The 14,625-nt window shown below is 56.3% G+C and overlaps 7 protein-coding genes across 7 annotated transcripts; 4 read left to right on the top strand and 3 right to left on the bottom strand.

Annotated features, from left to right (window-relative positions):
* Nucleotides 1–1,219: 1,219 nt before the first annotated feature.
* On the top strand, nt 1,220–2,368 carry PHYSODRAFT_261971 (hypothetical protein; the record flags this gene model as incomplete). The annotated part of the gene is made up of 2 exons (XM_009540866.1): nt 1,220–1,389; nt 1,519–2,368. 2 exons carry the CDS (start codon nt 1,220–1,222, stop codon nt 2,366–2,368), a joined length of 1,020 nt encoding a protein of 339 aa, XP_009539161.1.
* Nucleotides 2,369–2,866: 498 nt separating this feature from the next.
* Nucleotides 2,867–3,904, top strand: PHYSODRAFT_320154 (hypothetical protein; the record flags this gene model as incomplete). The annotated part of the gene is made up of 2 exons (XM_009540865.1): nt 2,867–3,262; nt 3,305–3,904. The coding sequence occupies 2 exons, from the start codon at nt 2,867–2,869 to the stop codon at nt 3,902–3,904; spliced, it is 996 nt and encodes a 331-aa protein (XP_009539160.1).
* An 886-nt stretch (nt 3,905–4,790) lies between these two features.
* Nucleotides 4,791–5,878, top strand: PHYSODRAFT_551451 (hypothetical protein; the record flags this gene model as incomplete). The annotated part of the gene is made up of 2 exons (XM_009540864.1): nt 4,791–5,548; nt 5,621–5,878. Coding segments are annotated over exons 1-2 (543 nt in total), but the record flags the coding sequence as incomplete, so codon positions are not given.
* A 681-nt stretch (nt 5,879–6,559) lies between these two features.
* Nucleotides 6,560–7,561, bottom strand: PHYSODRAFT_342419 (hypothetical protein; the record flags this gene model as incomplete). The annotated part of the gene is made up of 1 exon (XM_009540863.1): nt 6,560–7,561. The coding sequence occupies one exon, from the start codon at nt 7,559–7,561 to the stop codon at nt 6,560–6,562; it is 1,002 nt and encodes a 333-aa protein (XP_009539158.1).
* Nucleotides 7,562–8,362: 801 nt separating this feature from the next.
* Nucleotides 8,363–9,362, top strand: PHYSODRAFT_342418 (hypothetical protein; the record flags this gene model as incomplete). The annotated part of the gene is made up of 3 exons (XM_009540862.1): nt 8,363–8,450; nt 8,825–9,161; nt 9,242–9,362. The coding sequence occupies 3 exons, from the start codon at nt 8,363–8,365 to the stop codon at nt 9,360–9,362; spliced, it is 546 nt and encodes a 181-aa protein (XP_009539157.1).
* A 1,276-nt stretch (nt 9,363–10,638) lies between these two features.
* PHYSODRAFT_348619 (hypothetical protein) lies at nt 10,639–11,664 on the bottom strand (the record flags this gene model as incomplete). Its single annotated transcript, XM_009540861.1, has 1 exon — nt 10,639–11,664. The coding sequence occupies one exon, from the start codon at nt 11,662–11,664 to the stop codon at nt 10,954–10,956; it is 711 nt and encodes a 236-aa protein (XP_009539156.1). The 3' UTR covers nt 10,639–10,953.
* Nucleotides 11,665–11,875: 211 nt separating this feature from the next.
* Nucleotides 11,876–13,735, bottom strand: PHYSODRAFT_342415 (hypothetical protein; the record flags this gene model as incomplete). Its single annotated transcript, XM_009540860.1, has 3 exons — nt 11,876–11,920; nt 11,995–13,002; nt 13,043–13,735. The coding sequence occupies 3 exons, from the start codon at nt 13,733–13,735 to the stop codon at nt 11,876–11,878; spliced, it is 1,746 nt and encodes a 581-aa protein (XP_009539155.1).
* Between the last annotated feature and the right edge of the window lie 890 nt (nt 13,736–14,625).

Below are 14,625 nucleotides of genomic sequence, written 5' to 3'. Positions count from 1 at the left end.
GTCGGCTGGGGCGGCAGCACGGGCATAGGGTCCAGCGTCGTGTTCGTACAGCCGTCGCCTGCCGTGTGAGCGCCGCACTCCATCATCGTCCGGCGGAGGTCGAGGGCTCGATTGGCCAGGCGGTCGGCATGGGCATTCGCTTGGCGGTCGATGTGGTGGAGTGAGAAGCTCCCCACCCGCGCGAGCTCTACCTTGACTTGGTCGCGGAGGCGGCGTAGAATGGCGTTCCTCGCCGCGAAGATGCCGCGCACCTGCTGGATCACAAGGGTGCTGTCGCCTTCCACCCGCAGCGACGTCGCTCCGTGGTCGGCAGCGGCTCTCGACCCGAGCAGCAGCGCCGAGTACTCGGCAGTGTTGTTCGTTTCGCTGCTGCTCGGCATGTAGTGGGAGCACGTCCACACCACGGAGCCGTCGGGCTTGAACAGCGCTGCACCAGCATCCCTGGATAGCATTGCAGTGACTCAGCCCCATATCTATGCATCCAACGACTAACAAAAGTTAATCAAAAGGATGTTAGTGCGATACAGTAGCGGCCTATCCTAAAGTGACCACCATCGCATTATAAAGGAACGAGTCCGAGTCGTCCAGGCTTGACAGATCTGTAGAGCTCGATAATGATCTGTTCGGACTGCCCATTCTGGTGGTGCTTTTACGCATGAGCTTGCTGAGCACACATGATAGCTGAGGATTACAGGCTGGGTGTATTTTGAGGTGAATGGTTACCAATGATAACGGCCAAATCTCGCCTGTTTAACAATAAGCTTCCCAGCACTGTGTCAAACTTTAATCGCAACAGCCTGTTGCCTCGAATTGTGAACGCGCGACCCCTCTTACTGCGTGGGCGCCAATTTCGGCAATTAAAATAATAGCGGAACCGACAGTCAAGCGATCTGCTGATACCGGCAGCCTCCATTTTGCGTTTTGTGTCACACGATGTAAGAATGGACCACCGGGATTTAATTGAAGATCGAATCGATTTAAACTACAATTACTTGTACACTTGCACTCGGACAACACGAAAATTCGTACTCCAGAAGCTGTGTCAGTTCCAACCAAACTTTCCCCCCTGTGAGGCTCCTCCCTTAGAGAGCGAACCCCCAAGATAAGGGTTCCACCTACCACCATGACTCCCGAATGCTCATTCTCGAATTTCCCAGCTACACCCACAGCCAGCACACCAACCTACCAAACCCACCTCTCAACAACCAGCAACTCCGCCATGGTTCGCCTCACCAAGCTCTTCGTGTCGGCCTGCTTCGCCACCCTCGTTGTTGCCGACCTGGCCAGTACTCATCCTAGCGCTCACCACGCGTCCAAGTCGCACCAACAGCTCGCTGCACGCAAACTCTTTGTCAACAACGGCAAGCGGCTTCTAGAGCAGTCCTCCAAGTCCGAGCAAGGCCGCAAGCTCCTCGACAAGGCTGCGGCGCGCCGAGCCTCCATGCTCGAGAACATCCAAGCAGAGCGCTGACGCCGCCTGGATCTCGCCACCGACCTCTCCACCGACCACGAGTCAAGCCTCACGGGGCTCACGTCGTCCGTCGACCCGAGCACGCTTTTCGGCGACGACGTCGCTTGCCTCCTGGAACCTGAAGTGGCAGAGGGACCCTACTACGTCTCCGGCGAGCTCATTCGCACGGACGTGCGGGAATCACAACCTGGTTTCGACCTCTACCTCGATCTGCAATTCGTCGACGTCAACACCTGCACGGTAGTCGACGACCTCTACGTCGACTTCTGGCACGCTAACCTCACGGGCGTCTACTCGGGCGTGATCGCCGAGGGTACCGGAGACGACAATGACGCCACCAACATCAACAACACCTTCCACCGCGGACTCTACCCCACGGACGAGGACGGGTTTGTCTCCTTCGTCACCAAGTTCCCGGGCCACTACACTGGCCGCGCCACGCACATGCACATCATGACGCACTACAACGGCACCTTGCTCGAGAACAACACGTACTCGGGCGGCGAGATCTCCCACGTGGGCCAGCTCTTCTTCGACCAAGACCTGCTCACTGCAGTGCAAACCACCGACACGTACGCCGTCAACACGTGGGAGATCACGGAGAACGCCGACGATTCGATCCTGGCGCAGGCGGCCGCGGACGACTTCGACCCGTTCGTAGAGTACGTTCTGCTAGGCGATACCGTCGAGGACGGTCTTCTGGCGTGGATCTCCGTGGGCGTGGACATGACGAGCGAGTACAGCGTGCAGACGGCGGCGACGTACACTGCGGATGGAGGTGTGCTGACGACAAGCACGGCTGTTGGAGGAGGCGAAGGGGTCATTGGTGGCTCCTTCATGGGCGCCGGGTCCGCTATGTCAGCTCCTACCGTTGGCAGCGCTCCGAGCATTGTTTAAACTGCGGTGTCAGTGAATGTTGCGTGTCATCTCCAGAACGTCTCGGCCGACCAATAGTCATTGACCGATGGTCATTCTCAATAGTAGTTGGCGTGTCCTTCCTTGCCTTGCTGTTTAGCTGTCCGTTGGTTTCCTTCCGTATCACTTAAGCTTGTGCGTCATTAGATCGTCGATTGTGGACACGATCAACAAAATGCAGTCTCGCGGCCATTCCAGGCGACACCACCTCCATTTGCGTAGGACTTCAAGGTCTGAGTTAAGACTACTGCTGAGCGCCATCTTTTCTGATTGCAGCCCACATATCTGATGGCCATCGCCTTCACCGCTGCACTGCCGCGCCTGACGACCAGAATACTGCGCCACATCTGAACGCCCGGTGATGCCCGACCTATCCGATCTTCCCACTCTCCGCCTAATAGCGCACCTCACACCGGTGATGTCTGCAGCCTCGGCATTCCGCAATTCTCCAGCAGCGACGCACTCCTCGACACTTCTCCGATGATCAAGTCGCTGGTCGCGTCCTGCGTAGCACTCGCAGCTCTCGTCTCTCATGGCGCCACGGCTGTCCACCCCATTGCCCAGCAAACCGCTCAAACGGAGGGTGAACTCGCCGACCGCCAGCGATTCTTGAACCACAGCCAGCGCCTTCTGGCTGCCTGCTCCAACTCGGAAGCTGGCAGAAAGCTGCGAGAGCAGAGCAATCTACGCATCGCAGCGAAGCTGCAGGAGCTGCGAGCCACCCGACGTCGACTGGACGCTGCGACGGTATTGGCGACGGCCCACAAGACCAACTTCACCGATGTCATTGTGAGCACGTACCTAGAGTATCTGTTCGGAGAGGATGACAGTGTCAACTGTGTGCTGGCTCCGGAGGCCACCCAGACCAGCTTCTACGTGAAGGGAGAGCTCTACCGACAGGATATCACGGAGGACTAGAGTCTTTTGACGGAGCTGCAGTTCATCGACGTCAACACGTGCACGCCAGTGTCCGACCTGTGGATCGACTTCTGGCACACCAACGCAGCGGGAGTGTACTCTGGCGTTGTTGGGTCGGCAGCTGGGGAGAGGTCGAACGCGTCGAATGCGGATGCTACCTTCTTGCGGGGGCTCGTCCAGACAGATTCGTACGGACTGGCAGGCTTCACCAGCATTTTTCCGGGTCACTACGAAGGCCGAGCCCCACACATCGACATCGTCGCCACCTACGGCGGCACGTACCAAAACAACAATACGTACGCTGGAGGCTCCACTATTCATGCAGGTGAGCTCCTCTTCGACCAAGATCTGGTCTCGGAGGTGGAGGAGACGTCGGCTTATGCCAGCAACAACCAGAACTTGACGCTGAACGAAGTCGATGAGGGTCTCGCTGAGGCGGCAGCTTCAGGGTACGACCCTGTCGTGGAGTACGCTTTGCTCGGCGATACACTGGAGGCCGGCGTCTTCGCGTGGATTTCGATCGGGGTCGACTTGACGGCGAGCAACAACGTGACAGCTGCGGGCGCACTGACTGCTGATGGCGGCGTTGAATATCGTTAGCTAGCGATATCGTATCGCGCACTTGTGAGTCGGCCAGGCAGGTTTGGCCCCTTCAGTGTTTGCATGCCCATTCCCGCCTCCTACTGTTCATATAAAAGTGATCAATTAAAAGTTGAGCATACTTCCCTCCAGAACCCATGTTGAACGTATCGGACCACTCACTCCGTTAGCACTTCCGCGCTTTGAACGTCGGTCCACATGAGCACATTCTCCACGTGTGTCGGTGTCAATCCTAGGGTTTACTTAAGCGGGAGAGATCCCGCTTAAGTACAAACATTACTTAACTTAAGCGAGAGCTACCGCTTAAGTAAACGCCGAAAAGGTGGCCGCGAACTTACGAGACCGTGTCGGAAAGACCGCGCGTGTTTTGACATAAGACAGACCCAAGCGGCGCGATCTTTTCCACACGTTCTCTTAAATTCGCGGCCACCTTTTTCAGCGACACTTTAAGACCAAGTTGTTCTTAAACCGTTGAAGTGGTGTGTAAGAGCACAACCTGCTGTTACACTGTAATCCGTTTTTTATATTACGTCTCCATTGTGGACACAGATGGCCAAAGGCCCCGCTCGGTCTCATAGCGAGTCGAAGCGAAGCAACGGCGCTCTCGCTCGCCCCCATGGGAAGCTCAAGTGGGCCAACGCTCCGTCTCGGGTCATGGCTTTGCCACACGTGGTGGAGCGCATCGAGGAACTGGCGCTGACTGTCGAGGAGACGGTGGAGGAGGCAGTGCGAGCGGACCAAGTCCAGCTGCTGAAAGAGCTGGTCGCTGACTTCAGCGGGGACGTGGCGGACGCAGTTCTAGCTGCTGCCAGGTCGGGTCGGGTGGATATGCTGGAGATACTATTTGAGAGCAAAGCCAAGTATTTCTACGACGAGGAGAGCGGCTGCAAATACAAAGAAGAAGACGACGACTATGGGCCGTTTGTGGTCGAGGCAGTTGTGCTGGCCTCTAGAAGAGGACACCTGGAGGCGGTGAGGTATTTGCACGATAAAGTTTTTTATTACAGTGACAGATTCGAAACTTGGTGGAGAATTCTCGAGGCGGCGGCAGCGCGGGGACACGCTGAGGTGGTGAAGTACGCGGTTGACTCGCTATGTAGCTTTGGTGAAGGCGCGTACGAGGAATACACACCAGATCGATCGTGGGACAATTGCCGCGCTCTCGCTCTCGCGATTTCTGGTGGACATGTGGAGGTTGTGGACGCTTTGCTCCATGGCAGCGCTCCCTGTTGGGTCTGGGATATTAACGGCGCGTTCGAGCAAGCCCTGAAGGAGGGTCATGAAGACATTGCGTGGAGTATTTACGAGACGTTCCGTGATAGGCTTTCAAGGTATGGGGACGTCGATCTGATTGTCCAAATGGTACGCGACGGTCACACCCACGCCGTCAAGAGCTTGTGCAAAACTGACTTTGGGATCGAACTAATCGGAGACGCGCTCATCGCAGCAGTGCAAGCGGCTAAACCTAAGATTGTGGAGTTTCTGCTTGGTACTGGACGTGTTCCGCCTGATACGATCGACTGGGCTTTCGAGGAAGCAGCTCGTTATGGGTCCATTGATGCTGTGAAGTTGCTATACAGCCATCGGCGGATTTCCCAGCAGGCAATTAGCAAGGCGTTCGAGTTTGTGGGCAGTCTCGTAGTGGTCAACTTTTTGTATGACATGGACCACATTTCGCTGGACGCTTTAGCCGCAGCTTTTGAGCGCGTAACTCAGCCCACAGCGTCGCCAAGATCTGAAGACGACCCTCCCGACATGTCCACAGAAGACCGAGTTGAGATTATCAAGCTTCTTTGCGACACGGGGTGCATCCCGTCCGAGTTGATCAGCAAGGCGTTCGTCCGCGCGGCCAGGAAGGGATACACAAACGTTATGGAGGCTCTACACGACGATGAATGTGTCGACTCGATGGCGACCGCCAAGGCTTTTATTTGTGCGTGCTATCATGGGCATACAGCTATCGTCAAAGTTCTGTGCGGCAAGGAAGGACTTTCTTCAGATACTGTGGCCAGATCCCTTGAAGTTGCTGCTAGTAGAGGCCACACAGGCATTGTTGAGCTGTTGAGCAGAACTCAGCGATTGGCTCCTGTCGTAGTGGCCGAACTTGTTGAGAAAGAAGCCATTGTTGGCTCTACTCACCTCATCAAGGGCTTGCACACCCAGGAACACCTTTATCTAGATGCTATTACTGATGGACTAGTGAATGCAGCGACCAAAGGGTGGGGTCAGGTTGGAGCTGTCTGCAACGGACAGGAGCTATCTTGCGAGGTGATCTGTGAGGTTTTCGTGAAAGCTGCCGGCCGCGGGTGTCTCGTAATCGTACAAAACCTGTTTCGTGAGCCTCACATTACGTGCGCGATAAAGCACGAGGCTTTCATAAAGGCTTCCAGACACGGACAGACAGAAGTTATGAAGTTTTTCGATACCAGGGCGAGTTGGTCGCTTGAAACGCTGAACCAGGCGCTGGAAGTCACGAGGGACCTCGATATTCTTCACTATCTGTGCAAAAAGATTGGGGAGGCATTGGCACGAAATGTAAACAAAACCAAAGAGCCGAAACGTAGGAGAAATCAGTAGATTTATGGAATGGTTCACTGGGTACAGTGAACCCACAGCTAATGTAGCGTACAGTGACCTGTTACTTTTAGCCTTTCGTCACTGAGGCTGGTCCTCGCTCGGACGCACCTCGCCATTCCCAGCTCCCACGTCGTGCGCCGCACCCACAGAGCCGCTGCCAGCAAGCGATAGTGGCGAGTTGTGGTCGTCGCGGTTATCGGCAGTCCTGGGGCCGTCCACACCACGACCTCCGCCGACTCCCGGCGGCTGCTGCTCGTCGCCGCCTGCATCGGGTGGGGGAGGAAAACGACCGTCGACGCTCCCATTTCCGTGCCACGAACCCTTGTCGGAGCCGTGTCGGTGTAGATGGTCTCGGCCGTGCGGGGTATCGTCTTGGTCTCCATGATCTTCGTGCTCACCAGGAAGTCCGTGTGGTGAATCGACGCGCTTGTCGTCCTGAGGCTGATCCGGGTTGCCCTGCAACGGTTTATCACTCCGAAGCGGCTCGCTGTCGGCATTCCACGGTTGCCTCCCGTTCGGCAAGTCATATCGCGGTGGCTCGTTCTGCTGCCCTCCATGCATGGGGCCGTCGATTGAACGAGAAGGCATCGGAGGCATCGCATTCTGGTCATCGCTGCCCTCCATTTGAAGGGCCTTACGGTGAGGTTCACCTTGACCGGCATCCGAGAACCGCGGCATGCCGTCCTTGCCGGACGCCGACCACGATGGAGGCGCGTTGCTGCTCGCGCCAGAAGGAGGTGCGAATCGGTCGTCCAGACTGCCACTGCCTAGCCAGAGGTGGTCGGCTGCATGACCGACAAAAGCGTGGCCTCCGACACTGAGGCTTCCGACACCGACACCAGCATCCGACGGAGGAGAGCGGTTTCCAGCACGGAAGCTGCCAGCATCGTCTCGGTCATCAGACGAAGAAGGGTCGCGGGGACTGCTCCCCGCAGAGCCGAAGCCGACGCCACTTCCGTTCGGTCCTGCGTGGCGAAGGAACTGCCTGTGGTGCGGCGAGTCTGGCTGAGTCACCCCGATATCGGCGAGGACGGCAGCTGCGGTCATGACGGCGGCGACGGTGAGCGTGAGTTTGACCATGCTGGTACAGTGTGGAGCTGAGCCGAGCTGAGTTGGGTCCGAAGGCTTGACTGGTTACTTGAAGGTGTGCTGGGTATCGCCCAAATTGAAGAGTGGGGAGGGCGAAGGCCAAGTGTTGATGAGCGTTGGTGCGGTGGCTATAGATGCCACGCCTGACAAGCCCCGGCTAGTGGCGCACCCGAACGAATGCGTTCATCAGAGCACCAGGATGGTCGTGGAGGGCTACTGCCGCTGCCGCTGCCGCTGCTGTTGCGACGTGGCTTCGGATGCCTTTGCATGCCGGGTAGCACAAGAAGCCGGTATGCTTGTCCGATCATGCGAATGCAGGCGGCGGTTTTGGCATGAGACGGAGAAGGTGTCCACAATGTTCTGAGTGGCGACGTGTGTTTTGTGGTGTGGTGTCCGTGTCGTACAGTCCAACGATCCAGTTATAGTCGCGGACGAGGAGGGCAATGGCGACAGCGCTGTGTTGGCAGCAACGCGAGCGGATTGTGGCGAAGATGGATGGCAGTGGTTGTCAAAGTGAAGCAACCGATAGGCAGGAGGGAGGGTAGGGCAAGTTGAAGGAAGGCACAGAGTGAAGGATGTTGAAGTGGTTTGGCCAATGGCCTGCGCAGTCGCCATTGCGGTCGCGCGTATGGATAGTTGGTAGACATCAGTGCACGGCAAGTTTGTGGATTGCAACTCAAGACCGTACTTTTACAGGATCATTTCTATAGTACCTTCTTTTCTATTCGACTTTCCGAATAGACAACCTCAATAACTTTGATGATCGTATTCGACTTCATTCATTGACTCGGGATGTCGGTGGTTGCAGCGCTGGGTCCTCTTTTGGACTCGGCCTCCCCCATTGATGAACGTCCGCTGTCGCTATTCCAAGGCAGCGTGAGTGAGTGGGGTGATATGAGAAGTTATTGACTCTACCCTTGCTTTTCTTATTATTTTCAACGCCCTTCTACCATACACCACAAGGCATACAACTATTCCTACCATACATTGTCATTCTTCTATACTGGATACTGCCATTCTTCTGTACTGGATGCTGCCATTCTGCTGTACTGGATGCTGCCATTCTGCTGTACTGGATGCTGCCATGTTTGAAAACGATGCTGCGGTAGCCTACCAGACTCTACGATAAACTCAGCCACTGTAGCCGATCACCAATTGCAGCCCCAACGTATTGCACGATCCGCCATTTATACACCAATGCAGGCAGGCACCTGACGAGCACCGTGACATCTAACTGTAACAGGACATGGGCAGATGGCGGCCACGGCATTGTGACCACGGAGGCGAGCAGCGGTAGCTGGTCGCACGAGTCGGGCGACGAGTGGGGCATGGCGGACGAGAGCGGCTGGCATGGGTGCGCGGTGGCGGGTCGCGAGATCCAGACGACGGTGGGTGCGGAGAGCCGCACGATCGCGATCTTGGCAGCGCCGAGAGCAGTGGCAGCCGGAACGGACGGCTGGGAGTGGCTGACGAAGAAGATCTCGAAGCTGAAGGGTCGGCAGTGCGAGCTGGCCTTCGGGCTGGAGAAGAACGAGCGGTGGCGAACGAGTGAGGACGGGGAGTCGGAAATTTGCGCGGTGAGGCGCAAGCGGTTGAGAATTAGCGCGCTTGGAGCAAGCGAGCACTTACGAGTTGGGTGGCCTGGTGACGGGTTGCCGGACAACGAACGAGGGCGAAAGCTCTTGCTGAACGAAGTACGAGGGCGAAAGCTCTTGCTGGGGGCGACAGCTCCTTCTGGACGAGTGACGGACAGGTGGTGGTGGAGTGTCGACGGGCGCTCCGCTGCTACTGACGAACGAGTGGAGGGTTAGTAGCTCGCGTGCGTGGGTGAACTCTCTTTGTATTGACTGAGTGTAGTTAGCTCTAGTTGTCGGCTGTGGGCTGATAGCTACGAGTTGGCTGAGGACTATTGAGTAATCTAGCCTCCTTAGTAAAATTGGATACGTTCGTGTGTGTACGGACGATCCGGCGCAGTAGCTCGGTTAGCTGCTGTCGGCCAGCACGGAGTCAACTTCCAGTTCCCGCGGGCGAACGAACGCAGCGGAGCAATACGATCTGCCCCACGAGCTAGGCAAGATAAGAAGCTCGTTACATAACCATCGCCACTTTACTCTAGTATCGTGGAGGTACAGAAACCACACCTTCACAACAGGTTGTTTGTTGTCAACAAATTTCAGGACTTATGTAAGTTTGTTTCAATTTTGGTAGCTTATGGTGTAGGTCGATAACCTCAGCTCATGCAGCGTAAAGTGATCTGCGTTACCTTTAGTTACTGAGGCTGGTCCTCGCTCGGACGCACCTCGCCATTCCCAGCTCCCACGTCGTGCGCCGCACCCACAGAGCCGCTGCCAGCAAGCGATAGTGGCGAGTTGTGGTCGTCGCGGTTATCGGCAGTCCTGGGGCCGTCCACACCACGACCTCCGCCGACTCCCGGCGGCTGCTGCTCGTCGCCGCCTGCATCGGGTGGGGGAGGAAAACGACCGTCGACGCTCCCACTTCCGTGCCACGAACCCTTGTCGGAGCCGTGTCGGTGTAGATGGTCTCGGCCGTGCGGGGTATCGTCTTGGTCTCCATGATCTTCGTGCTCACCAGGAAGTCCGTGTGGTGAATCGACGCGCTTGTCGTCCTGAGGCTGATCCGGGTTGCCCTGCAACGGTTTATCACTCCGAAGCGGCTCGCTGTCGGCATTCCACGGTTGCCTCCCGTTCGGCAAGTCATATCGCGGTGGCTCGTTCTGCTGCCCTCCATGCATGGGGCCGTCGATTGAACGAGAAGGCATCGGAGGCATCGCATTCTGGTCATCGCTGCCCTCCATTTGAAGGGCCTTACGGTGAGGTTCACCTTGACCGGCATCCGAGAACCGCGGCATGCCGTCCTTGCCGGACGCCGACCACGATGGAGGCGCGTTGCTGCTCGCGCCAGAAGGAGGTGCGAATCGGTCGTCCAGACTGCCACTGCCTAGCCAGAGGTGGTCGGCTGCATGACCGACAAAAGCGTGGCCTCCGACACTGAGGCTTCCGACACCGACACCAGCATCCGACGGAGGAGAGCGGTTTCCAGCACGGAAGCTGCCAGCATCGTCTCGGTCAGCAGACGAAGAAGGGTCGCGGGGACTGCTCCCCGCAGAGCCGAAGCCGACGCCACTTCCGTTCGGTCCTGCGTGGCGAAGGAACTGCCTGTGGTGCGGCGAGTCTGGCTGAGTCACCCCGATATCGGCGAGGACGGCAGCTGCGGTCATGACGGCGGCGACGGTGAGCGTGAGTTTGACCATGCTGGTACAGTGTGGAGTTTCCAATACGCAAGACTCTTCTTTTTTTTGGGGTGAACATGTTGAGCTCCTCCGGTCACGCGTGGGGGCGTGGTGAGTGGCCCCATAGTAATGCTTACCACACTCGTGGGCTTGGCCGGAGTTCTTGGTCGTCTTGTATCATCTGTTGAGAGAGACTCACGGTTGCCTGAGCCGCTAAAACGGGATAGCTTTCGTAGCAATTGCTCATCCATCGGCCCAGGAGCTTGATCGACAGACTGTCAGCTCGTCCGTTCAACAGTGCTGTGGCTCCGCCCGCGCGAATAGAGTGGGTGGAATACCTCGTTGGTGGAACACCGATCCTTGTCGCCAACGCCTTCAGGGCCCGGTTCACTTCCGCGGCGTCGAGGTCCGCACACAAATGCACCGAGCGATCGTAGCTCAGCTCCTGACGGGCACGTAGTATGTGGTGGAGTGCCTGCTTGGGGCACAGCAGCGGATCATCCGTTGCGTGCATCGTTCTCCACGCTCCTCTTCCGTACTGGTCGTTCTTCGACCCAGCCAGCCCGATGGTCACCGACACAGCAGCGCGTTCTGAAGTAGGGCACCCGGTCTTGTCCGAAAAGTAGGCGTTCGTTGTCTTCAAGCAGAACGGGTGTCTTCGCGATCCGTCTCGCTGATACTCTGAACGCCGCAGGAGAAAGAAGTATCCAAGTAGCACGGAGCCCCAGAGAAGACGGCTTCGGGGCTGAGAGGTGTCGAGGCTCCGGTGAAGCAGTCGGAGGAAGGCCGGGGTGATTGGTTGCTTCTTTGTCACGGGATCAGATACACGCTTGATACCTTGCATGAGTGGGAGATACTTGAGGATTAACACCGAGGTACCGGCGGTGGTACCACTTGATACTGGTAATCTTGAGGCGGATTGTGTCGTACTGGTTGCCTTTGCCGGAGCAGTTCCAGCCGTAGCGCCAGCAGTAAACCGCATACATTCCAATCTTCCTATCGAACTCACTGATGTCGTCGTGAATCCAGGGAGACCACTTCATGAATCCACACAATTACTCCCACTGCTTCCAGTGCGCGCGGTACTTGGCTCCGGTAATCTCAGCAACGGCGCGGTCGCGCAGCATGCGTCCCAAAGCTGAGAGAGATCGGTGTAACGCGGTGCGACCTGTACCTGTGTCCACCCATTAGAGAGGTTAGTCCATGTGTCGAACAGTGGGTCCTCATTTGACCAGGCTCGCGACCCAGCGTCTGCCATAATATTCTCCACCCCGGGGACGTGCTCCGCGGTGCACACCAGCGAGTAATTGAATTCTGCCAGCGCTATCAGCCGGTTGTACAATTGTGCGAGTGGTTGGCGGCTTGTCCGTCGTTGGGTCCATGACACGGCCACCGCGTTGTCAATCCAGAAGCAGACATGGATGGGCCGGTGCGGCGATCTTGCTGACCATATGGGGCCCCAGTGGAGCGCGGCCAATACTGCACTCTGCAACTCTCTCACGTTGATGGAGTTCACCGACATGTCTGTGGTGAACATCTGCTGCTCGGCTTCCGTGAACTTCACGCGGATAAATTGCCTTAGTGATGGCTCCAGAGCGCACAGGCCGTCGTTGGACGCGTCCATCTGCACGTGCACAGTGGGCGCAGCCATGTTGCCAAAGTGGTCGACGGGAATGCTGTTGAACCGGTCGCTGTTCTGCAGAATCAGCTGGAGCCACTTCAGGTCTTCCATTGCCTCCGCGGTGACGTGCCGGCGACCATATCTGCTGATTCGTCTTGCCATATCTTGGACGCGTTGGAAGAACGCGCGCGCGGGAGGGCAGCACGTAGTGATGTGGCGTAGGCTTCCGAGCAGGCTCAGCGCCGATGTTTTGGTCACTGTGCCGGCTGCGAGGATGGCAGCAATATTGCGTTGATCGCGCAGGATCTTGTCAGCAGGGATTGTTACTGTTCCGTCTTGCGTGTTCCACTCGTAGCCCAGTGCTCGGCCGCGTTCGTTCCAATCCGTGAACTTGCGTTCGTTGATTGCCGTCGGACCTAGCACGGTGGCCATTGCTCTGCGTAGAGCGAGGTTTGCAATGAAGCATCGGGGTCCGTCGTCGATCTCGATGCAGGTGTGGTCGTCACACCAAAACAGACCCTGGCAAGGGGATTGTGCGAGAGCGTCGTAGCCCGACCCTGCCTCGTAGAGTCCATTGATTAACTCTCCTGGCAGCGAGTACCACGCGCCACCCGAATCCGCAGGAGAGGTCGATCACGAGGTATTCGCCGATGATAAAAGCAAACATGTGAACGTTGTCCGCGTTGACCGGCACGTGCCGAAACGCGCCAGCGACATCGCCGAGCATGAGCAGTATCCGTGCGTACGCATGATCTCTACGTAGAGTGAAGATTCTCCGAGCGATGTCCCCTGGTGGGTTGTAAGAGATTCCTGGTAGATGTGATCGGTCCGTGTAGTCGTTTACCGATTCGCCTTCAGGGAATGAGTAGTCGTTTATGAGTCGGATATCGAGTGGTACTGCCCCCGCCTTGTTCACCACGCCCACCGGGGAAATGAACAGCTCTGCCCAGTGGTCTACCATAGATGCCTTCAGGACGAGGTAACGGCCGTCTTTCTGGCCCTTGCGAATATGACGCCAGACTTGTGGGAGATGGTCGTTGATGGAGCCGTGGTTGCGGGGCCGGCGTGCTTGGTTTGGCGGGCGGTGCGGGAGCCACTCGGGTATGACACCGTGACGCACCACCTCGTTCCAGCGCCCCCATTCGTCGCTCAGATTGTCCGTTGGTGGGCCTGGCAGCTCGTATAGATCTTTGTTAAGGCGCGGGTCGTATGTCGTCTCGCCTCGGATGAGGCGTACGAAGTTGGGAAGTGTTAACTGGGATGTTTCGGCCAGTCGTGAGAGGAAGGTAATCATCGAGTCGTCGACGTGGTCATCGTCTGGCTGGGTAGCTGAAACTGCTATGCCCAGGGCCGATGCCGTTTTGGCTATGTTGTTCACGATCTCTGCTCGACAGTGTACACGTAATTTTTGATAAGGTTTTAAACAGGTCTTATGCAGGTCTGGTCCTGTTTTGGTCCTACGACATCTACACGAGACCGAACGGGAAATAAGTATGATTTCCCCGGTGGTCTCGTTTGGATGCCGAGACCCAAATGGTATCACTACGAAAAACACGCTAATTTTAGACCCTCTTCACTTTGATATATAATATCGTGATATTTAGTAGTAGTAGTAGATGATATAGCTTAGTATTTTGGGGCTAGTTGACTTAGAGTACTGCTGGGGATTATAATTTGGTTCACAACATGTCTGAAATTCGGTACATGTCCGTGTGGTAGACGAATATTGCATAACAACAATGGAAACGGTGTACTAAAGGTAGAATTGGTCAATATAGGATACTTCTAGATCAATTTACCTTCCTCGTACGTTTAGTATCGAGGACCTTTAAGTTTACGAAGCTATTACTATCGTTTGAATAGGCGGTTGAAAAAGGTTATGTAAAGGCAACGACGACAAATGGAGCCCTTTAGCGGCGCCCGGTAAAGCGGTAGTCGCCATTTGATCAGAGCTGGCCCCTTCATCCAATGCTTGTTATATTCAAATCACCGTTAGTTTGCTGAGAGTACTAAGTGTACCGGACTGAACACTGGATCTCAAAATCTCGATCTAAATCGTAGTTTGGGCCATTCCAAGTTTAGGCTTACAGAGGTGGTCTATGTAACAGGGTGCTACCCTTAGAACGTCCCAAGATTTTTAATATTATTGCATGGTGGAACTATTCCATCAAAACTCGGCCTTAT

Source organism: Phytophthora sojae (genome assembly GCF_000149755.1).
Source record: "Phytophthora sojae unplaced genomic scaffold PHYSOscaffold_16, whole genome shotgun sequence".
NCBI lineage: Eukaryota > Oomycota > Peronosporomycetes > Peronosporales > Peronosporaceae > Phytophthora > Phytophthora sojae.
This window is presented reverse-complemented; position numbering and strand designations above follow the sequence as displayed.